The 24,969-nt window shown below is 42.8% G+C and overlaps 1 protein-coding gene across 1 annotated transcript in view; it reads left to right on the top strand.

Moving 5' to 3' along the window:
- TCF25 (TCF25 ribosome quality control complex subunit) overlaps nt 1–24,969 on the top strand; it is a 722,186-nt gene that overhangs the window by 113,768 nt on the left and 583,449 nt on the right. The window contains exon 6 of the mRNA XM_085639175.1: nt 5,048–5,130. Within this exon, the coding sequence (XP_085495301.1) occupies nt 5,048–5,130 (83 nt within the window). The remainder of the gene's footprint in view (nt 1–5,047; nt 5,131–24,969) is intronic.

The raw sequence follows: 24,969 nt of genomic DNA, 5'->3' as shown, positions 1-24,969 counted from the left end.
CATTGCAGACTGCGTTGCATTTTATCAAGCACATTTCCATGGTATCGGTTTGTGTAGATAATTTAAAGCTAGCTTGTTTTAAGATTCTGGCCTGAAATTAGACACTTTTTCGTATTCAAAAGTTTTCTTTTTTTTTACAGCTGATATTGTGAAAGGATGTTTTTGTTATGTGGAACTAGGCCTTTTTAAATGGAAATCGGTGTGTGATTTAAGCAGGGTCAGCTAATGAGTTCTATCAATGTTACTGATAGTGAGCATGTCCTATAATTTTTTCTGAAAAATCGGGGTGAAACTAGAGCTACATTATTGGAGAGGACTTTGCCTTCCTGTAACAAAGTTTAGCCAAGAGCAGTTTCATCCATGGCTGCTCTGTAGTGCTGTAAGCATTTATTTCAAATAACTATTGCATGTGCACACGTTTTGCCTACATTGATTTGTTAAGTGGCAGAGTTGCTTTACAACAAGATATTGTTGTTTGGATTTATTCATTGGTCTGTCAGTTATCTAAGCGAGGTTATATTTCTTATTTCCATCTCTCTAACGCACGCTCTTTGTTTCTGTATTTTCCCTTCTGTGCTGTATTATAGAGTTTGGTTATAGGTCTTTCTCGTGTAGGTGCAGTGATAAGCGTTTGTAGTGCCTGCTGTGCAGGCGGCTCTTATGGGAAGGATGCATTTATCGCTTTAGTGGCTTGTCTCAGATAAGTTAAAAGATGCAATGGGGTCTGTGTATTTCCTGTACCCATATCTGTTGAATGTATAAACTCTTGATTCCTGAACATGTCCCCCATATTACATAATCCCATCTCCGCTAGTATGCTCTGCGCCTTTCTCTCTTGTGTGACTGTGATGTCTTTGTGGTGTGAAAAGGGCAATTCGGGAGCGTATAGTTTTTCCTTATTTGCCTGCTGCCTCAATTTTTGCCATGCTTTTATTGTGCTTTGCACTGGGTTTATTGTCATCCGTGAGCATTCCAGTTTTCTCTGTTGTATGAGAGCTGAAAGCGGAATCGGGAAAGCTTTGTCTGGTTCTGTAGCCGCATGTGGGATATACTCAAGCGGTTTATGCCAATAGTGCACAAAGTGTGCCTGTGCGCTTAGGTAATATAAGTACATATCCGGCACACCAAACCCACCTTGTGCATACGGCTGAGTTAGTTCTTCCCATCTAATTCTTGGGTTGCGTCACGCCACATGTAATGGTGATTAGCTGGGACCTCAATTTTGTAAAATAAAAAAAATGCTGCGGTAGGGGGATGGGTATATTTATAAATAAATATAAGAATCTGGGCACGATGACCCTTTTTTGAATCGCTATCCTATCTGCAAGAGATGCAACGCATTCCTTAAAGGAACTGTTTAAAACTGTATACACACTTGCTACACCTCAACACACAGCCAAGTTCAGACCAGACCAAGCCTTCTGCAATGTGATGGGCAATTTCTTTCAAAGCAAAGTACAAGTGATCTATGATGATCTTTTAACCCCTTCGATGCGCATGACGGAGCGGTTCCGTCATGCGCATCGGTTGCGCTGTGCGTATGACGGAACCGCTCTGTCATGGCCCCGCCCGCGCAATAGAACCTTCAGCACAGCACGGTAATCCGCGCCGTGCTGAAGGGGTTAAACTTGGCCAATATTATGCCAGATAATAATCCTCCAAATATAAACGTATGGGCAGCAACTGGCAGACTTGCACACTTTAGGACACTTACTGTCGAGGAGGTCCATGACCTCCTGATATCCACCAAATCCGGTTCACCAAATGATCCATGCCCCCCAGCAGTTCTTCACTTGGTACCTAAGGTCATCAGTATACATCTTACCCCTCTCTTAAACCAAGTCCTTGAAATGGGTAAATATCGCGATGCATGGAAAAAGGCCTGTATAAGGCCAATTCTTAAAATGCCAGCCTTGGACCCACTAGAACCAAAAAAACTATCGGCCAATCTTCCGATTATCGCTACCAGCAAACATTCTGGAAAGAGCCATAAACAGGGAGTTAATTCACTACCTAGAAGATAACCTTCTGTTAGACCGCACACAACATGGCTTTAGGCCTTGTCATTTGACAGAAACAGCGTTGGTGCTGGCTACAGAGGGGATTCGGAGGATAGTGGACGGAGGTGGCAGAGCAATTCTGGTCTTATTAGATCTCTCGGTGGCGTTTGACACCGTAAATCATAAGGTGTTGGTGCAGCGCTTGAGAGAGATAGCGGTGGAGGATTTTGAACTAAATCTCCTCTCCTCCTTCTTAGAAACCAGAGAACAAAATATACATTGGGAGAATACACAGTCCGGAACCTTCCAACTCCCATGTGGTGTTCCACAAGGATCTGCTCTGTCACCAACCCTCTTCAACATATATGTGTCCTCATTGGCCAACTTAGTTAGGAAACATGGGTTCTCATTGATTATGTACGCCGATGACTCACAGCTTACCATCTCAGTCGCCAAATCCTCAGAGACAGTAGCCATCGGCTTTCATGCATGTCTGAAAGATATCATGTGCTGGATGAGCTCAAATTGTTTTTAAAAAAAATACGGATAAAACCGAGGTCCTAGAATTCGGTAAAGGACCACCGTTATGGAACACCAACTGGTGGCCCACAGAGGCGTGGGTTTGTCCTACCTCTGTTACTAAAGTTAAAAATTTAGGGGTGACCCTAGATGAACAGCTCAATGTATCCGCCCATGTCAACCAACTTACTTCCTCTTGCTTTTTCCTCCTAAAAACATTGAGGAAAATATTCCCGTTCATTGCATATGAACTTCAAAAGACAGTTGTAGTTGCACTTTTTTTATCTAAATTAGATTACTGCAACGCTCTCTTTATGGGAATTGATAAAGCACAGGAGAGGAAGCTTCAATCACTGCAAAATTCGGTGGCTAGATGACTCATGAATATTCCCAAGGGTCGCCCCACCTCAGAGGCCATTAGAGCACTACACTGGCTCCCTGTCCCTCAAAGAACCGATTTTAAAGCTCTCTGCTTAGTGCATAAGGCCCTCCATGGAGGCATTTCTGGGGAGGCGCGGAAACTTTTTACTAGGTATCTTCCAGCAAGAACTCTTAGATCCTCTACGGAGGGCCTTGTCTGCGTTCCAAAAACACGCAAGGTAAGATGGGGGGGCTGCACACTGTCTTTTTGTGCGGCAAAACTTTGGAACCAGATGCCATCTACCTTTTGCTGCCAACCAAATCGGATGAGGTTTAGGAAAGAATAAAAACTTGGCTATATGCCGAAAACTAAAACACCCCAGTCAGGTGCCCCACTTACCTATGTATCACAGTTAGCGCCAAGACGCCACGGCATTTGCTGCGCTCTATAAATAACAATTCAAATTCAAATAGTTCTCCTAGACAACTATTGCCAGATCCCTATGAACCCAGATCCCTAGGTACTTAATAGGATACGTGCTCCACACCAGAGGAAATTCAGCAATACATTGTTTTGTGCAGGGGGTCAGTGTTATGAGCACCGATTTAGCCCAGTTTACACCCAGTCCTGAGAATCTCTCATATTTAATCATTTCTTTAGCAATGGTTGGAGATTATTTACCGGGTCTCGTATATATAGTACCTTGTCATCTGCGTACATTGCTGTATTAAGGGGTCTTAATCTAAATCTCAGTGCTGTGTCCACGTGTCGCTGTCGTATCTTACACGTTAGTGGTTCCAGCGCTAGAGCAAATAGTAATGGTGATAGCGGGCAACGCTGCAGTGTTCCTCTAGTGATATCAAAGGGTTCCGCTGTATTTCCATTCACCCGTAGTCTTACCATTGGTTCCGTGGAATGCAGTTTAATCCATCGGATGAATGTCTGGGGTAGTCCCATTTGTTGCAATATTGCGATCATATACCTCCATTCCACCGAATCAAACGCCTTTGTTGTATCTAAGGTGGCTGAAGTTGGTAGCTCTGGGTCTAGTTGATGGAATATAGCAAACAGGGTGCATACATTTTGGGTCGTTGACCTGGTGGGTATAAAGCCAGATTGGACCGGCAATACTAGGTTATGCATTAAAGGCCGCAGTCTAGTCGACAGTATTTTTGCCAATATTTTGGCGCCTATATTCATGAGTGACACTGGCCTATACGATACGCAGAGTTCGGGATTTATATCTGGTTTGTGTATATTAATCAGTAATGCCTCTCTGAGCGTTGAGGGGAGAAGTCCCTTCTCATACGCTTCTTCGAACATTAATGTTAATTGCGTCACTAGTATCTCCTCAAATTCCTTATAAAACTCTCCAGTAAATGCGTCCGTGCCCAGAGCTTTACCTTTAGGGAGAGTACGTATGGCATCTTTGATTTTTTCCTCTGTGATAGGCTGCATAAGATACTACCTTTGCCCATCTGAGAGCCAGTCCATACCAATATCCTACAGATAGTCGTCTATCTCTACCTCTGTGGCTTGTAATCTCGTTGAATACAATTGTTCATAATATTCCATAAAAGCTTTAAGTATGGCTGGGGTGTCTTGTTGGGTTTCCCCTTGCTCATTCACAATATGTATTATATTTGTGTGGGCGCTCTTGTGTTACATAACTTCTGCACTAGTGTGCATCCAGGCCATCCTCCTTCTCCATACATGCATGCTGTATACCCATGTGTGAGGAAGCAGAGCTCTTGGTCTGCTAACTCCTGGTAGTAGGTCATCTTTGCTCATATCTTAGCCAGCAAGGCTGACTCTAGTGTCTGTTCATACTCTATATAGGTAGACGCTTTGTAAAACAAGGTAGAGCCCAAGTCTTGATTTGACATGGCTCTACGGTTAGTTTGCAGGTGAGAGATAAGTTTAGCATTGTTGAGGTAGCATCTTTCTTGATTCTGCGACCTGGAAGGATCAGGAATATCCAATTTGAGATTACTTTGAATGTTAATTAGACACTGTTGCTCTATCTTGATTTTTGGTTTTCTTTGTGCTTGTCAACAAATAATTTGATGGTATGTGTTCAGGTTTTGGTATTGCAGTGGTGCCTATCTGTTGTGAAAATTGTTACAAACATACCCAAGAAGGTGAAAATCTAACTTATTTCCCTCAGGCCAAGGCAGCGACAACGACAATATCACAGAAGCACTTGGCTGACCACACCGAAGAACACTTGGCCACGGTTCAGCAAAACAGGTAAATGCTAATTGATTTATTCAGGAGGGCTAATACTTTTTTCTGGAGACAGTGTCTGTATGTATTGGATGTTTGACTAGGAAGGTGTACCACAAACATATCTAGGAAATAGAGTGGGGAAGTGAGTAATTCAAAGTCCCACATAAAAAGGAAGTAGGGGCTGTCGTTTTTGGATGTGGATTTGCCTTCATAGTTTATTCATGAGAGTTAAGAGCACTGCAAGTTTCCTTCTCTCCCTTCACAAAATGAGTGTTTGATGTATGTGCTGCTGTAGATGATGTTATGGACACTTCGGGCATCTAGTGTTGGGCTTGGATGTGGCAAGTTGTTTTTCTTCAAAGAGGAGGTTATGGTTTCAAGGGGACTGGTGATACCTCGTCTGAAACCCACAATGTACTAGGACAGAGCCTCCACCTCAGATTGTTTTTTTTCTTCATTCGGGTTTGGATGTGTTTTGACTGCTCCGTTATCGCTGGCCAATAAAAAAAAACTTCAACACTGAAGCACCGTGACACCTTGTGTGCAAGGCAGTGAAGGATATAACCAGAACATCAATGCGTCAGGACCAATTGCAGTGACAGTTGTATGAGGGTGACTCGTGGGGTGTGTGTTCAGAGAATATACCTTTTAAATTCTACCCCTCGTGTGATGGTGAGCTCCCATGTCTGATCTGCAATGGTCTGTGTTACAACAGGAAACCGAGGTGTTGACAAAGATAATTTATTAAGAATAATGAATACCAAAAGGCCCACACACAGGTGAAAGCCAGACATGCTGAACTTGACACAAGTGCATATAAATCTAAAAGCAAATTCCATTACATCATATATTTCCGACTCAATCGGGTTTCAGGCCTCTATACTCCACAGAATCGGCACTTTTACATACAGCGGAGTGCCTTAAATTTGCCCTGGATGAAGGAAAAAACGCAATACGGGTTCTGCTAGATTTGTCCGCTGCATTTGACACCATCTCTCCTGAGATCCTGTTATATCACCTTAAAGCATGCGGCATCTCCCATTTGGTTCTGGCCTGTCTCAAATCGTTCTTGATGGGCCGTCATCAAGTAACCACACTTGGTCACTATCAGTCAGCCATGAAACCGTACAGGTGTTCCACAGGGCTCTGTATTAAGCCCAGTGCTGTTCAACATCTACATGGCCCCTCTCCTAAAACTGATATCTTTTAATATTGAAACCACCTCATATGCCGAGGATACTCAGACGTGAGTCCCTTGCTCACTTTGCCACTGGATTCAAGCAAGCCTGGCTGAAGACGGCTGAAATGCCAGAAACCGGTCCTAGGAAGCTTGTTTACGGTCCAGGGATGACATGGCTTGGCAGTTTGGGCTGGACTGTTCCCATGTGGCATAGGGTCAGGCTGATTTGCATATAGCCATGTCTGAACTGGGGTGGCAGAGTGGGCTAAAGAACGGTGATGGATTAAACCCAGATCAGTTGACTGGGGGTGAGTGCTTGCAATGTTCAACACGCCGTCCATCATTTCCTTTGGTTTTTGCCTAACTCAGACAAGAAAGAAATCATGCTTCTAGGTAAGGCCAATACTTTTACCCCAGTCACTGGTGGCCGCCCAATACCCCCCTCCACCAAAAACAGTGGAAGTAGTAAATAATCTTGGGATAAAATTTGATGCAACTCTATATCTTTCCGTCCACAAGCACTATCAGTGGCTGGGAAGTGCTTCCAACTGATTAAATCCTTGAAAAATATTTTTTACTTTCTCCCAGCTACTGCAAGAAAAACAGAAACAGCAGCCCTAATAACCTCCAGATTAGACTACTGCAACAGCCTTTACGTGAGTGCCAATAAAGCATTTTAAAAAAAGCTTTAGACTGTTCAACATGTGACAGCCCACCTGGTGCTTAAACTGCCACATTGCTCCTAAGCTTCTGCAACTTTAAAAACACTGCACTGGCTACCCATTCACAAAAGATTGCTTTTAAAGTTATTCGTCATCACTTTCAGAGCTTTCAGGGCCTCAGGACCCGCATACTTAAGTCTGATTCAAGCCCTATGTTACCACACACCCTCTTAGGTCTTCCTCAGCTAACTTCCTAAAACCTACACCACTCAGACTTAAAACTAAGGGGGGGCAGATCACTTACTGTCCTTGGAGTAAAAGCATGGAATATACTCCCCAGTAATCTTCGTGTTATCCAATCAGAAGCCTGTTTCAAGAAATCAAATCAAAATTGGAATTTTGGAACTCCGGATTCTTTGTGCTTTTTGCTTATCTAACCCTCCAGTAATACAGAGACAGCAGCATCATCCTGTACTTCCCGTCTATTCTGCCCAACGCCATACTCCCGCGAAGTGATAGCTGCGCTTTAGAAATAACAATTACAATACAATATATATACGACTTCAGGTGTTCCATGATGTTACATCATAATGTAGACTTAAACTTATTGGACACTGAAGTCAAAGATATAAAGACGCTAATGAAGAGCTAACCTCTAAATGAAAAAACGTTGGCACTAAAATAAATTGCATACGTACTACATCTCCTTTCTTTGCAATAAAAATAAAGACATGTACTAATATAAAACAAAATCCTCAAAACGTTTAGGTAGTTTAGTAGACCTGCTTGCAGATATCCATCTGTCTGACTCTGAACCATATTGAATAAGATTGTTGTCATTCCAGTTTGTTTCCTTACACTCAAATTCTTCTTTTTCATGAGAACAATTTTGAGAAAGAGAAGACGTATAAGGATCTTCAGAAACCTCAAAACTAGATTTGAAATCCAGTTTAGCTGAAGTTTGTGATGATTCTGTTCCAACATTGATATTGCACTCACCTTCATTAGGAATTGAATTGCATTTGTTTACTTCTTGTTCAACACTGTCCCATACATTTTGTTCATTTTCACATTCTCCATTGGTCTTATATGCCATGAGAGTTTTTTCTTGTCCTGGTTTTAGGCTTACTACATCGCTTTTACTTCACCATCGTTTGCCTCCTAGGTTGACGACTCCTTTTGACACATTAACAACTTTGACAAGTGAAGAAATTTTAGATTCTCCTGTCTGTACTTTCACTGTTATTTTTTATTAATGACCCAATCACCATTTTCAATTATTTTACATTTCGTTTTGTTACTGATGTCATGATATAAATATTTTTTTGTTAACTTTTGTCTCTATTATTTTTTGCTGCACTTTAACATGTCTATTATCAATACCATTGCATTTAGACATTTTCTTGTACCAATTTTCAAACTTAGGCGTGAGAACAGTGTTACACTTTCTTCCTCGCATTAAGTAAAATGGTGTATAATTAGTAGTATCATTGATGCTATTATTATAACTATTGACTTTTTCTCATATATATTCTTTGACTGGCAAATGAGATGCAATGGCTAACTGTACTCCTTCTTCCAAAAATCTGTTAACCCGTTCCACCTGTCCATTAGAAGATGGACTATACAAAGGAGTTTTTACCTGTCTTATTCGTAGTGTTAAAAAACAAAATGTATCATTTTTGTAGATATCCGTTGAGCACCATTGTCTGGAACAAAAATTTTGGGTTGACCTTCTATTGCAAATATATTTTTCAAGAATTCAATAATAACTTCAGTAGTTATGTTTGAGATAAATTCATAATGAATCCACTTTGTATAATAATCCTTCAAGACTACTAAATAGCTACAGCTTCTGTCTAAAATGTTGAAAGGACCTGAAAAGTCAATAGCAATTTTTGACCATGGACCATCAGGAATTTCAACTAATTGCATTTCATTCTTACTTATCTTTCAGTGTTCATCTGCTTTTAAACACTATACAAGTTGGTTAGCATGCAAATTCACATCAGCATTAATACCCGCCCACCAATATTAATTTCGCCAATTGTTTTTGTGGCAGTCGAACCATGGTGACTTCTGTGAGCCAAACTGATAAGTTTTTTTCCTTAGTTGAAAAGGTGGTATAAATAAATCATATCTCATTGTTAAACCATTTTATACAGTTACTTCGTATGACACCTGTTGATAACCTCTCATTTCTTGGTTTAAATTCCTTAATGGTGGTCATTTACTGTTAACATATTCTTTAACCTGAAGTAAGGGTGCAGTCCTTTTTTGTGTTTCCATCCATTCACTTTCTGAATAGCCCCCTCACTTAGTATAGTTGCATCTACAGGTGCTACAACACATTCCATGTCTTCTAAACACTCTTCTTCATGATCATTTACTGGTAATCTTGATAAACAGTCAGCTTCCTGGAATATGTCCAATTTTAAAATAAAATTCTTGCAACTTTGCAATTAGTGTCACTAATCTAGATGAAGCTTTACCATTGCCTCTTCCACACCCATCCATCATATAAACCAAGGGTTTATGATCTGTAATAATTTCAAATTATTTTCCCCACAAGTAAAGATTTAGTTTTTCTACTGCCCAGACACATGCTAGTGTCTCACGTTCAATTGTGCTGTAAAAAGTCTCTGCGTTTTTTAGTCTTCTTGGAATGTACACAATGGTATACTCTTCCTCCTTTTTTTGACTGAAAACTGCTCTAATGCCTACTGCACTGGCATCAACAGTAATTATGTTTTTTTGATTTGCATTATATGGATACAGTTCTGGAGCTTCAACAAATTGCTTTCTTAGTTACTTCAAATGCACAATCCTGTTCTTTACTCCACTCAAATGTTACTCCTTTTCGCAAACGTTTGCGCAATGGTTCTATCTGTATATCCTTAAATAAATCGAGAATAATACTCACTAAGGACCATTAATGATTTTAATGTTATTTGTCACTAGACCTAGGGGCTTCTCTTACTGCTTTCACTAAATCATGTTTAGGTTTTATTCCATCTGCAGTAAGTAGGTGTCCCAAATATTCTATGCTGTTTTGTAAATATTTACATTTCTTTTTTGCCACTGGCATACCTCTTTCCTTAAGTATAAACAAAACTGAATTTAATGTTTTGATGGGTTTTTTTTTCAGTTCCAGTATGTACTAAAATGTCATCTTGAAATTTTTTAACTCCTTTTACATCTTTGAAAATTATGTCCATTCTTTTTTAAAAACACTAGCAGTTGAGGCTAGTCCAAAAGGTCATTTTATGTACCTGTAAGCTCCAAAAAGAGTTACAAATGTTGTTAAATCTTTAGATTCCTCAGCTATTCTATTTTGGTGATATGCTGACTTGAAACCAATCAATGAGAAAAACTTAGATCCTGAAGTTGAAGCCAAAATCTCTTGTATTTTTGGTAATCGATGACAAACCACAACAATATTTTTATTTAGAGATCTCAAGTCAGCACACAGCTCAATATCTCCTGTCTTTTTTTTTGTGACCACAATGGCGAAAACCATTCAGAGGAGTCTGTGGGCTCAATGACACCTTCCTCACAAAGTGTTGCTAGTAATTTCTTTAGTTCTTCCTCATTGGAAGGGGAACTGGTCTAACTCTGTGTGTTATTGGAACTGCACCTTCTTTTAGCTTGATTTAGTGTTCGAATCCTTTAACCTATGTGTTCCTCAAATACATATTTGTTGTTGCTTAAAACAAAATCTGAAGTTGGGTGTTCACTCGATACTCTAATGCAATTGTATAGTTTTCATCTAATACAATAGGCTCTGCAGAACCTGGTTTTAAAATAACTCTAAGTTTTACTAAATCTTTCCATCCTACAATATTGCGACCTCTCTCAGCCACATAGATTTTTGTTTTTATGGTTCTTCCTTTGAAATTAAGAGTATCTTCAAAAAACCGAACCATATCAATGTCAAAATTCCCGAATGCTTTGGGATTTACATCAGTATCTTGAAGGACCACCTCTTGCCATGAATTGTAAAATGTTGTGTCTCATATAATTGTTATGCGTGAACCAGAATCTTCCCTTACCTGCCGTTCTATTTGTCCTATATGTACATTTCCCAATAGTGCTCTTATTTTTCCTTCTGGTGCATCCACAGTTAACACTATGTTTGAAGATATTTCTTAATCAAACTCTTCAACAGAATTCATCTTCACCTCAGTATTATAACTACTCTTTGTGGTTTTATAAGATGAGGCAAAATGGCCCATTTTACGACATTTTGCGCATCTCTTGCCATTGGCTGGACAACCCTGAAAATCTGCTAAGTAATTTTTTTTAATCACACCTGTAACACATGCAAGGTTTACCTTCATTATTTATCCCACTTTTGTTTCTCTAATTAGACTTTTGTTCAAACTTTTTCCTTTCCTGTAATGCAAAAACATTAGCAGTATGCACACTTTCATTGGATATTACTTTATAATTCCCTTTGCAATGTCTATCACTTCCTGTAAAGTCTGATTTCAACTTGCTAATAACCATTCCTGTATCTTTGAATAACAATGAAATACAAATTGGTCTCTGATATAAATATCCACCATCTCGTTGAATTCGTAACTTGGCACAAGAACTGTTAGTGCGGCAATGTATTCCTCTGTTTTCACTTTCAGATTGTTTTCGCATGGCAGATTTGTGTCCCTACCATAATGTTGGGTTCGTCTGAAAATCGCTTTTCCATGCGCTTGACTGGCTTGATATTCATTAATTGGTATAAACTGATCAGGTGCATTTTCAATTTCCGGCAAACTGTCAAAGAATTCTTGGCCAGCATTGCCCAGCAACCCAAACATTATTGCTTTTTTCCTTTCAGCATTATATTCTTTTCCATCTATCGCTATTAAATAGTTTTCAAACGCTCTAAGTAAATTTTTTCAGCGCATGGGTGATTTCCCAGGTTCATTAAAAAAATATGCTGGTACACAAGTAGCGTTGCTCTGTGCCATGGTGCTTGCTTTAACTTCTTTAATGCAAATTGCCTTTTACTTCAACCATGAAAATGATTTTTGTTCTGTTACTGTTAAAAGATACTTTTTATTCTTTTTAGATTTGGCAGAGTTATTACATTTTATATTATAATCCCTTTTTCCCCCAAAAAAGTTTTAAACTCCTCTTATACATTTGAATTGGCAGCTGCACAACAGAGTTAATTTAGTGGTTTTTTTCCTCACCGTTGCGTTAGTTGTAATTAAAGAAATGCTTGTCATCCTCAAGATAAGACGAATTTGTGCGCACGAGCGCCTTCAGTATGTTTTCAGACGTGAGACGTGACTACTATGTCCCTTCTGGAAAACTTCTTGGTTGGCGAGGCTGCGTAGGACCGTAGCGACGTCACAGAGCTATGCACGCACAAGAAGACGAGCTGCGTCGCGAGCCACCAGCGGTTGTTTAACTTAACGGTACGGTTTTGATCAAGGCTTTTTGTTTTTTCTAATACAAACAAAACCAGATTATGCGTTTTCAGTTTCGCATGCGCTTGCAATTAGTACCCGAGTTCTTCCTTTCCCTTATGTCGGTCCGCTCTGGACGGCCTTGAAATTTGTAAAAGTTTTGCTGTCTCTGAAATGTTGTCCTAAATATGGCTCGTACTTTTGCTGTGGGCCTTCCTTATTTAAATCGTCACTAATTTGTTACGACCGGAAACCGAGGTGTTGGGAGAGATTTATTAAGAGTAAAAATACCGAAAGGCCCACACGCAGGTGAAAGCCAGACGTGCTGCTCCTGACGCAAGTGCATGTAAGTCTAAAAGCAACATTCCATTACATCATAAATATATATATATACACGAATACAGGTGTTCCATGGTGTTACATCATAATGTAGACGTAAGTTTATTGGACACTGAAGTCAGGGATATAAAGACGCTCATGAAGATCTAATCTCTAAATGAACAAAGTTTGGCAATACTATAAATGGGTACAACCGTTTGTAACCTGTGTCTCCCGAGGGACCACGACGAAAGCATCTCTTATGTAACACCTTTCATTCTAGGAAAACCATTTGGCACTGAAGGGACAGAAGGTGGATATACTACGTAAAGATGCAGCACCAGGACTACACAAATACACCTCTATCACCGCTGTCAAGGAAATTAAAGGAGTCTACTCCTATGACAAAGGGGATAAGATCATATGGTAGCAGGAGCCCATGTCCTCCGTGACTTCAACTCCGGAAGTCAGGAATCTCCATAGGTGTCTCCACAAGACCTGTACCCTCGAGAAGAACTACACCTATGTTTTTAGGCATCCGCTCCGAGGACTGAGCACAACATCCTTGGAGTTGAGTGGGCACCGATCATCGTCCCTCCAGGGATCTAACTCAAAAACTACCCCGGCCATAGGGCAAGGAAGGCCCTGAGAGCACAATACATTGATCAGTATCCACCATAGAAGGCTAGGAAGTTGGCTTCACCCACTGCGGTTGAGATCTTTCAAATCTTTAATACACCTTTGACACTGGAACATTCTTGATGGAGAGGCACTGAGCTTTGAAGCAGAGAGGAAACCTACCAGTCTTCAGCATTGTGGTCAACGGCAAGCACAACATTCACTCTGACTGTATCACACCCTCAGCAAGATGAAGGGCAGAAACCTGGCACTAGACCAAGAATACTCAACATAGACCATATCACTTGGCATGTTGCCGTCCGACACTCTCTCCACCACTGTCACCCCACAAGAAATGGAAACTCACCTATGAGGATGCGAGTCTTTCCTACCCCTAAAAAGAGAAGTCAGACACCATCCCGCCACCCCCACCAAGCTGTACCCATCACTCTCTACACTCGGACACTGATCAAGACATTTGCACAGATTCACTGCCCCTGTAACACGACACCGGGCCAGCAGATCAACAAGACGACATCTGGCATGATTACAGGGCTGACATGACTTCTCTTTAGAACCATACTCTGTTAGGGCTTCTCCACCAGATTTCACCACTGCTTATCGTGCTGTAATCACCAGTGACACTGCGCAATATAACATGGCTATGACTATAGAAGTGGAGGGTGAGGACTGCCTTTTTAGAGAGGTTTCCGAAGCTTGACCGCACTGTGCAGTTCCTGTACATACTCAGATAGACCTGTTCAGTAGCCCTTTAAAAACAAGAGTGGTTGTTCCAAAAGTCAAGAAAAAGGTTCATGCCCACACCGTAAGACCCATCGTTTATCCAGACGTACCACCAGACTCTCTAGTTATTCACACAACTAGCACATATTCCGTGCCAACAGGATTCTCCACCTCCAGACAAGAAAAGTGAGAAGATCGATGTTGAAGGGAAATGATTGGCTTTGCAAGTGTCCACACAATGGTTAATTGCTAACGCTATAGAATATCTTGCCAGATATGATTATTATCACTTGGAGGAAATGGAACAAATGGTCTTGCACCTCCCAGGGGAAGCCAGGAACAGGTCAAAGGAGATGGAATAATAATCGCCATTGCAAGCATTCTTGTTAAAGCATTCATGTAGGGCTTAAGAGAGTAATCTCAGCAAGACTGCCACGAGTCCTCTATGGGACATCAGTATTGTCCTTACAAGGCTCAAATAAGCCCCATTCAAGCCCCCTTTATTATTGTCCACTACAATTTATCTCATGGATGATAGTTTCCCTCGTGGCTACCACACCCCATAAAAGAATCTGTGAAATCCAAAGTTTACGAGTGGGGAACTCTTTATGCAGGGCCATAAATATTGAATATATCCTTCATACTCGCCCTCTTATCTTGCCAAAAGTAGGCTGGCCATTTTCATATCAACTAACCCAATTGGCTTACCCTGATTTTGTTTTTCCATTGGCCACAGTGAGCTGCAATAAGAGGACCACACACTTCAGCAGTTAGAAGAGCCATGATGTCCTATATGGACAGTACTTGACCCATCAAGAAAACCAAGCGTTTGCATGGCCTCGCCTAAGAAAAAACAAAATTTCAGCTGGGCTGGCCAGGTGGATTGTTTAATGTATCCAAAATTGCTATTCCAATACCAAATGCATGCTATGTCTTTTATCAAGTTAATACAATAGGGCTACCCAATATTCCCCCCTTTCCCCCCGAGACTGGGCAAAGACTTAAATTAACCAAACAAGAATGTCCTGTAGGAGTAATTCACATGCAATATTTTTTTAATCGATCTATGTGATAGGTATCAAAGGAATCCAACCAGTAATAATCCTGAAATAACTCCACCGAATGAATCCATATAAAAAGGCATACTTCAAGTAGATTATATACAAAATATATTTATACAATATAGAAGATGATTCAGTTTGATATATACAATGAACACACATATATATCAAAATTCACTGAATGATCGTGAAGGGTCATAAAAGCACAACTGCCACCTAATAATCACTGGATAGGAATCACAATTCATTGAATAGCGATCATTGGCAACGGTAAATCTACCCAACCAATACATGACTCGTAAACCATAATTCCTTCAGAGATGCATGTCTATTCAAATTATGGTTGTTTAAATACCTGTCAGAGTGGATACGTCGTCGATGTTTTGGTCTCTTAGAGCGAAAAAGCCCGTAAGGCCATCTTCAGGACGAATTGTCAAAGAGTGCCGACAAGTCCAACCGGTCCCAATTTCAGGGAATGAATAAAGTAACAGGAACAAAACAATCAATCAATCTGGAAATTCAAAAGTCTCAAAGTCACATCCTAACTGTCTAGAGTCAATCAACAGAGCTCAGTGGATCAGACCAGCAGCAGGTACCGGGAACAGGAATAAATCAACTGTACCTAGGGCTTATTCCCTGTGTAAAAAAGGTGCCACAATGGACTTCTTGTGTAATGTCCCTCTTTCAAACATATGTAAAGCTGCTACATTGTCCTCTTTTCAGACGTTCACTACGTATTACTTTGTGGATAATCAAGCCTGACACGAGGAACAAGTCATACTAAGTGTACTAAAAACCCTGGCCTAGACGTATCCCACCTCTGCTCGCAAGACCCCACATTAAGGATTGGATACAGCTCTTCACTTTAAGCACAGCATGTGAGCCACAGCAGCATATGCTGGAAACAGAATACATTACTTGCCATAGCACTTGTTTTGCAGCCTTACATTCACATGTTCCTACCCTCCTCCTGAATAAAAAATTAGCTAGCATTCGCGCCAAGAATTTTCAATTCTATTAAGGACACGGAGGTGAGGATTATGCTTCTCTTTCTTATTTATTGCTACTCACAGCAGCCAATGAAAACTTTTCTTATGTAAAACCAACTACATTTCCCATGATGCATGCACCACATCACTTCCTGCAGAGCCCCATAAGAGCCAGTAATACCGGAACCAGTCCTCTTTCTTTGCTCCGAACATTAAAGTCCAACAGCTTCCAACGTGGAAGAACCAGATCAGCTGGGAGGAACGTCAACTTCAAGCAGGATTACGACTAATCCATCTTCTTTTCGGATCCTGAAAAAACAGAGAGAGAACAACCTGTAACTTCTGTATAACCAGAGTATATATGCAAACGAGTGGGCAATAATTACAATACTGTAATTTAACCGGGTGGGATAATCCTCGCCTCCGTGTCCTTAATAGAAGTGAAAATTCTTGGCGCGAATGCTAGCTCATTTTTTATTCTTTTACAGGACCGGAGGCTTCGTATTATGCTAGTTTAACGCTGATTAAAAACAACAGAGGATATGTCACCCACCGGTTTATAATAAAACTGTTTAAATGTTGACTCAGAAGACCAATCTGCAGAATGCATAATATCCTGTACAGTAGAACCCAACATGAAGGTCTTAGAGGCCATAGCGCCTCGAACAGAATGTGCACCAAAGACCTGAGTATCGACACCCGCCTCCTGCATAACATTTTTTAACCATCTGGCTATAGTAGCCTCAGTAACAGGTTTGTACGGTTTCTGCAGAGCAATCAACAATTGTACCACACCATCAGGCCTGTTAGACCTGGTACATTCTTCATAAGCCTTAAGGCATTGGACCACACAAAGTTTAGCATTGTCGGGAAAAGCATGATAATCTACACTGCGTGACATGGTTTTAGTTCTAGACGTAATATTAAACGAAACTCCCTCCGGTGTAAATACTCTACCTGTAATATCAAGAGCCTTAACATCCGCGAACGTCTACAAGCCGCTAGGCATATCAACATGGCTAGTTTGGCCGATAATTGTTTCCTGGACAACATATTGTTGTCGGGCCATCTGTTAAACAGTGAAAGATCAGCGAGACATCCCACAAGGAAGAATACTTTGGTTTGGGTGGATTAGCTACTCTGATACCCTTTAGGAGTTTGCATATTAAAGGATGCATTCTGACAGGTTTGCCCTCTATCTGAGAGTGGCCCGCCGATATGGCGGAATGGAAATTATTAACAGAGCGATACGCTAAACCTGCCAACGCTTTTTCTGACAGGAAGTTTACAATAAAGGGTAATTCTGCCCCCACGGGATCCACATGCTGTCCCATGCACCAACGAACCCAGCATCCCCAGGCTGAAGAATATCGCTTCCTGGCAGAGGGGGCCCACGCTTGGTTGATGAAGCCTGAAGCTTGTTCCGAAAACCCTGGCAGTTGCCAACGCTGCCTGAAAGTCTCCAGGCCATCCGAGACAGATGCCCCGATAGAACCATCGGGTGCTTCTCTCCATGAGGGCCCTGGAGCATTGTCGAGGACCATGGGATCCTCCTGGGGAAGTCGCAACTCGCCTCCAGCAACAACGGGAACCAAGGCAGCGATTTCCACAAGGGAGTCACTAATATCACTTCCGCTTTCTGGCGCATCACCTGAGTGAACACGCGAGGAATGAGAATGAAGGGTGGAAACGCATAATTCAAAGTCTGAGTCCACTCCTGTGCAAAGGCATCCGTCGCCAGAGCCAATGGGTCCGGCCTCCAGCTGAAAAACTTCGTCATTTGACGGTTCAGCCTGGAGGAAAGCAGGTCGATCTCGCAAAACCCCCATATCTCCTGCAACCACTGGACCACCCGTGGGAGGAGTTGCCCGTCGCTGTAGTCCTTGAGGTGGCGTGAGTTCCAAACCGCCACTACATTGGACTGACCCGGAATGTATTCGGCTATGACCGAAATCTGATGACTCGGGCAATAATGCCAAAAGTCCTTCACTATCTCTACCAGCATTGAGGACCTCGTGTCCCCCAGTTTGTTTATGTACCGTACCGCCGATATGTTGTCCATCCGAAGAAGGATGCAACATGAGACCTGTCTGGGAGATAGTGTCTGCATCGCAAATGATCTTGCGAGGAGTTCTAGACAATTTATGTGAAGATTTAACTCTTCTAGGGACCAACGTCCCCCTGTGGAAATATTTCCGCAGCGCGCTCCCCAACCCCAACGGCTGGCGTCTGATTCTATGACCACTTCTGGTAGAGAGCCGAAAATCGCTCTGCCGTTCCACGCTTCCACGTGGGCCAACCACCACTGCATCTCCTCCCACACTTCCGGGGAAAGAGGGACTAAGCCCGTGTATGAAAGACCCTTTTGCAAGTGTTGAATTTTGAGTCGTTGAAGGGCCCTGTAGTGTAGGGGTCCCGGAAATATTGCTTGAATGGACAACGCAAGAAGTCCCACTCTTCGGGCAATCACCCTGAGAGAAACCATTTGTTTGGTCAGGAAGGAGCGAAGTTCCTTCTTGATATCCCGAAGTTTTGAACTTGGAAGCCGTCTGAGAGTTTATGACGAACCCCAGAAAATCTATTGTCTGCGTGGGGCACAGAACCGATTTTGGTTCGTTGATCACAAACCCCAGGTTCTGCAAGATACGAATGGTCATGCGCAAATGCTGAACCGCCAACGTCTGAGACTGCGCCATGATGAGCATGTTGTCTAAGTAGACAATCATGCGAAACCCTTGTTCCCTGAGGTAGGCTACGACAGGTTTCAGAACCTTGGTGAAGCACCACGGTGCTGAGGAAAGTCCGAAAGGAAGGACCAAATATTCGTACCACCGGTTCCGCCATTGAAATTGAAGGAATCTGCGATGGGGGCGATATATGGGAACGGACAGATAGGCGTCCTTCAGGTCCAGACAGACCAACCAGTCCCCCTGCTTCAGTAGGTCTGCCAACAGATGGATGACCTCCATCTTGAAGTGCTTGTAAGTCATGTAGTGGTTGAAATCCTTCAAATTGAGTACCAACCTGTAACCACCGCCTTTCTTCTGTACCAGAAAAATATTGCTGCCGAAACCGCGAGGGCCCTCGTCGCAAGGTGCTATCGCGTGTTTATGCAGCAATCCTTCTATTTCTGAATCTATGAAATCGCACTCTAGTTGGGAAAAAGAAAGCTGTCTGGGCCGATGAACCTGATAAGGAGTCTGGAAGAACTCTAGATGAAATCCCTGAACTGTCTGCAAAACCCAGGCATCCTGCGATAGTTGAACCCAATTGTGATAAAACTGCTGAATACGTCCCCCAAATGGAAGAAGAAATAAGTCTGGAGCGCTCACCTGAAGACTAGGTGTTCTGGAATCCTCCCCGATAGGATCCCTTGTTAAAGCGTCGCTTGTTGAAGCGTTGCCTGGTGGGGTAAATGGTGCCACCGCGGGTAGAGTACCACTCTCCCCTGCCGCTTCCGAAGTCTCCTCGCTGAGGACCTTGGGAGAATTGACGGTCAAACGAGCGTCCCCGGCCTCGTCCGGCCCTGTTGAAAACCCCAGCTTGAAATACACGTTTGATTCCTGCCTGAGCTTTATCCAGGGTCGTGAAAGTGGCCACGTATTTCGCCACATCTTTGACGAAACGGTCGCCGAAGAGGTTTCCGTCCGCCAATGGGCCAGGCTCTGCCGCCGCCAACTCCATGATATTAGAGTCCATGCGCATCAGAATAGACTTTCTGCGCTCCGTGGAGATTGCGCAGTTGGCATTACTTAATAGACAGATGGCCCGCTGGGTCCAGCCCGCCAGCACATGGGAATCAATAGTGGTTCCCGATTCCTGCGCCTCTAGAGCCATCTCCAATATCTTGGCCAAGGGACCGACCACATCAAGAAGCTTGTCTTGGCGCCCTCGCCAGGCGCGATCTATACCCTTCTTGGGGTCCTTGGCAAACGTTTTAAGGAAAGTTAGCAGACTAGAGTCAATTTCTGGCGTATCAGCCACCTTGTCCGAAAGATCCGGTCGGGGACATTCAGACCGCAGTCTGTTGCGCACCTCCTTGTCAAAACTTTAGCGCAAATTCTCATGCAGGTACGCTGCCACCTCTGGGGCAGGCAGCCAATCAGAGGACCTAGGATGAACAATATCCGAGGGTTGAACGTGAAAGGCGTAGGGGCTGTCTGTGGAGTCTCCACATTCTTAGATTTCCTAGATTTCTTCTTGGGAGGGGAATCATCTGGGGTGTCCGATGAGGTTGAATCATGTTCCGAGTCGGTATCCTGAACCCTCTCTCTCTCCGTCTCAGGACGCGGAAGTGATGAGTAAGAGGCAGAATGAGGCCAGGGCTTAGGCTGTGCCCCTTCTGCCGGAGCCCCTGCTAGGATAGTGAAGCCATGATGCTTCGCGAACCTCTCCAATTGCCTAGTAATAGGCTTCAACGCAGTCGCCAATGCCTGCTGCACAGTTCCTGGAACTGCCTTCTCCAGGGCCTTGTTGACCGACTCCTGCACGGAAGCGTCCAGGGCCTCAACAGTATTTTCCTCGATGGAAGGTGTACCTACTTCCTCCTCTTATAAGGTGTCATCCTCCTCATAGTGCACCCAATTTTCCATGGTGGAGCCAAATTTATAAACGTACTTGCTCATAAGGCAACAGTAAGGAGGAGTAAAGGGGGGGAGCCAACCCACAGCACAACAGCACAGGTACCTAGCTCCTCAGCCAAAGCTGTATCTCAATTATTACAGCCCACAGGGCGTAGTCGAGCCAAAAGAGCAAGAAAATATTCAAGGAGGTGTGCTCCCTCCATGCCCAGGTCGTTTTTGCAGCCAGCCAGGCGTAAAGCAGTGCTCTCTGAATGAAACTCAGCCTGGAGGGGCAAAAACGAAAGAAAAACGACAGAAAACAGGCAGTTACGACGTGCGTAGCTCAAATTCTACCAAAATAGCTCAATTGGGCTACGCACGTGGAAACCTAAAAGTAACAGGCTCCCAGCGCACCGGCATATGAGGGGAGCCTTCGCGCTATCTCCAAAATTAAATTTCACCCGCCGAAGGCGGGGCGGTACCGTGCCCAGTGTCCTGCCTAAGCGCTAAACGCGCTGAAACTTAAAACGACAAAGCGGCCTAGCGTCGCATCTTTAATCGCAAAATCGGCGCGATGTAAACCCGCATCGATCGTCATACTCAGCAAAGCTCGTAAATCATCCCTGCTCCCAGCGGGAGCCCCGTAGCGCCAAGGGCGCGAAATCCGACCCGCCTACACAGCGGTCAAGGCAGTCGATTTAAGAAGCAAAGCGGCGTTAGTTAAGCTCTGTAATACTGACACTGCGCCACTTGCAGCAATTAAAGCATCAATCATAACATAACACATTAGCAATGCCAATAATGGAGATTTCAACTTCACTGTCTGCGTGAGCAGCAAAGAAAGAGGACTGGTTCCGGTATTACTGGCTCTTATGGGGCTCTGCAGGAAGTGATGTGGTGCATGCATCATGGGAAATATAGTTTGTTTTACATAAGAAAAGTTTTCATTGGCTGCTGTGAGTAGCAATAAATAAGAAAGAGAAGCATAATACGAAGCCTCCGGTCCTGTAATAGAATTCCAGCTCAGCGTGTTTTTTTAGTTTTACCTTTACTGATTCTACTAATGTATTTCCCTTATTCAGTCCGCTGACCTTATAACACTTCGCATCTACACATAGTCTTACCCATTGTGGAAAAATGCAGTCTGAGGCAGAGTCTGAATCCTGGTGCATTGTAGGTTTTAGGGGAGTTCACTAGTCTCCTCAAAACTAAAATGTTTTTTTCCTAAGAAAAACCACTTGCTACATCCAAGCCCAACACTAGATGGCAGGAGTGTGCACAATATATGAATCTGTAGCACTTCATGCTGCAAACCAATTGTTACAAGTAAATAACATGTTCCTGTCTAAAGTGGAAGTATGCAAAGGGAAGCTTTGTATGTAGTGGACTGTAATTCCATGTCATGGATGCACACCTTGAAGGCTTACCTTCCTAGTTTTCATTTTGTCCGTTTGATATTGAGTCTTGAAGCCATGGTTTCGTTGTTACACTAGCATCTTAAAGTGGCACGTTTCTCTGATATGTAGGGTGATGTGTTTATAGTTTCTGCTTTGTAGGTGGTGCTGGAGGCCTTAAAGGTGCTGCAACCGCTACGTGCAGCCAACACAATGCCTAAGTGGGGGTAATTTGTCTGTGCTTTAGCACTTTGAGTTGAGTATAGGGCACCCTTCAAAGAAGCCTGGGGAGACTAAGAGGTGCTAATCGGTATGTATGAAAAGATCAGACTTTGGAGAATAGTCTGATGTCCGAATCAGGAGGGCATTATCTTATTCTGTGCAAAAGTAATACTTAGTTACAGGATGTTTGTGTTGTCTTTGTCGTGTGGGTTATGGAGCAATCATCACTGTCAGATGAATCTAATTGATGTTGAAGGATTTGGGTATGAATTGGGGTCTATCAAGCTTAATTGGGACCCTAAAAGGCTTAGAATATCACCCTTTGCAAAGGATGATGTAATTTATCTTCTCTGCTCGAATTATCTGCAGTTGGGTGTCCCACTCATTGAGGACGGAATGACTATCAATCCTTATGTTAATAAATCCTAGTTTTTTTTTTTAAACACTAAGGGTCATGCCATGGGTCAGCTAGGTCAATGTGCTCTGTTACAAATAGTGTACTTCCCTCAAATGGGGGGGGGGGGGGGCTGAGTAAAAAGCAAACCTACTATTTTGATGCAGCTGGTCTGTCTTTGATTTTGTAGTGATTGACTGCACCCACATACAAGAAGATGTCAGGCAGGGGCTATGGAATCCTATTTCCCTGCTTTCAGGGTGCTCCCTCATGGGGCACACTGACTGTACACCACCTCTTTGTGGTGCACAGTCATTGAGCCTCCTACCTGCTCCATTTCCTTTATGCCCTCATTGTTAATAAAGGTCTCGGGGCTGACGCGCAGGCAAAGGTTTCCCTTATTTGCATGGATTGAGCCTCCAATCAAATAACACTCCCTTGAGATCAAGCTGGTGCAATCTTTATTACATATGTGGCTTCACAAGCGTCTGCTGCACCTTCTGTAATCATAAAGTGCCAACGGGGGGCAGAAAGTGTGCACAGACAACTGTTGTTCCCCTGGGGCACTTTGTGTAAAGTGGCCCAAGTAGGCGACGGACTACCAAGCGTTGCTGCAGTGCAGGGGATGTATCACTTAAGTAGGTACATTTTCAAGGATAGCTCCCAGGGTCAGTAGAGGATTGTTCAAAGTAGCAATCTCTAGCTTTGGGAACTTTTTCAGGAATCCCAGGACAGATAGATATTACTGGGCTCAGTCTGTAACAATAATATCCTTTTATCAAATGTGCCCTTCGGCTTTACCTTCCTAATTAGCCCAAACCGAGCACTTAGTACACCCCTTTAGCACTTGACCTTCAGGGTAGCAAAGTTGAGAAGTCCAAAGCTTTCTCATGAAATTGGTGTGAGGTAAAACTCCGAAATCACTGAAACATAATAGTGAATAAATCAATGTACAGTTTTTACATATAAGAAAAATAAGTTTAATAACACACGGTGCAATACTTTCACTCACTGTATATGTGAAGTCAACCAATAATAATTTAACTTGCTGCCTGTTAATAGGGGATTGTATCATAAACACTGTCAGAGCATTGTCGGGCACATTGAATCTAATTGATGTTGAAGGATTTGGGTATGAATTGGGGTCTATCAAGCTTAATTGGGACCCTAAAAGGCTTAGAATATCACCCTTTGCAAAGGATGATGTAATTTATCTTCTCTGCTCGAATTATCTGCAGTTGGGTGTCCCACTCATTGAGGACGGAATGACTATCAATCCTTATGTTAATAAATCCTAGTTTTTTTTTTTAAACACTAAGGGTCATGCCATGGGTCAGCTAGGTCAATGTGCTCTGTTACAAATAGTGTACTTCCCTCAAATGGGGGGGGGGGGGGCTGAGTAAAAAGCAAACCTACTATTTTGATGCAGCTGGTCTGTCTTTGATTTTGTAGTGATTGACTGCACCCACATACAAGAAGATGTCAGGCAGGGGCTATGGAATCCTATTTCCCTGCTTTCAGGGTGCTCCCTCATGGGGCACACTGACTGTACACCACCTCTTTGTGGTGCACAGTCATTGAGCCTCCTACCTGCTCCATTTCCTTTATGCCCTCATTGTTAATAAAGGTCTCGGGGCTGACGCGCAGGCAAAGGTTTCCCTTATTTGCATGGATTGAGCCTCCAATCAAATAACACTCCCTTGAGATCAAGCTGGTGCAATCTTTATTACATATGTGGCTTCACAAGCGTCTGCTGCACCTTCTGTAATCATAAAGTGCCAACGGGGGGCAGAAAGTGTGCACAGACAACTGTTGTTCCCCTGGGGCACTTTGTGTAAAGTGGCCCAAGTAGGCGACGGACTACCAAGCGTTGCTGCAGTGCAGGGGATGTATCACTTAAGTAGGTACATTTTCAAGGATAGCTCCCAGGGTCAGTAGAGGATTGTTCAAAGTAGCAATCTCTAGCTTTGGGAACTTTTTCAGGAATCCCAGGACAGATAGATATTACTGGGCTCAGTCTGTAACAATAATATCCTTTTATCAAATGTGCCCTTCGGCTTTACCTTCCTAATTAGCCCAAACCGAGCACTTAGTACACCCCTTTAGCACTTGACCTTCAGGGTAGCAAAGTTGAGAAGTCCAAAGCTTTCTCATGAAATTGGTGTGAGGTAAAACTCCGAAATCACTGAAACATAATAGTGAATAAATCAATGTACAGTTTTTACATATAAGAAAAATAAGTTTAATAACACACGGTGCAATACTTTCACTCACTGTATATGTGAAGTCAACCAATAATAAT

The sequence above is a fragment of the Triturus cristatus genome, chromosome 12, assembly GCF_964204655.1.
Source record: "Triturus cristatus chromosome 12, aTriCri1.1, whole genome shotgun sequence".
Classification (NCBI taxonomy): domain Eukaryota; kingdom Metazoa; phylum Chordata; class Amphibia; order Caudata; family Salamandridae; genus Triturus; species Triturus cristatus.
This window is presented reverse-complemented; position numbering and strand designations above follow the sequence as displayed.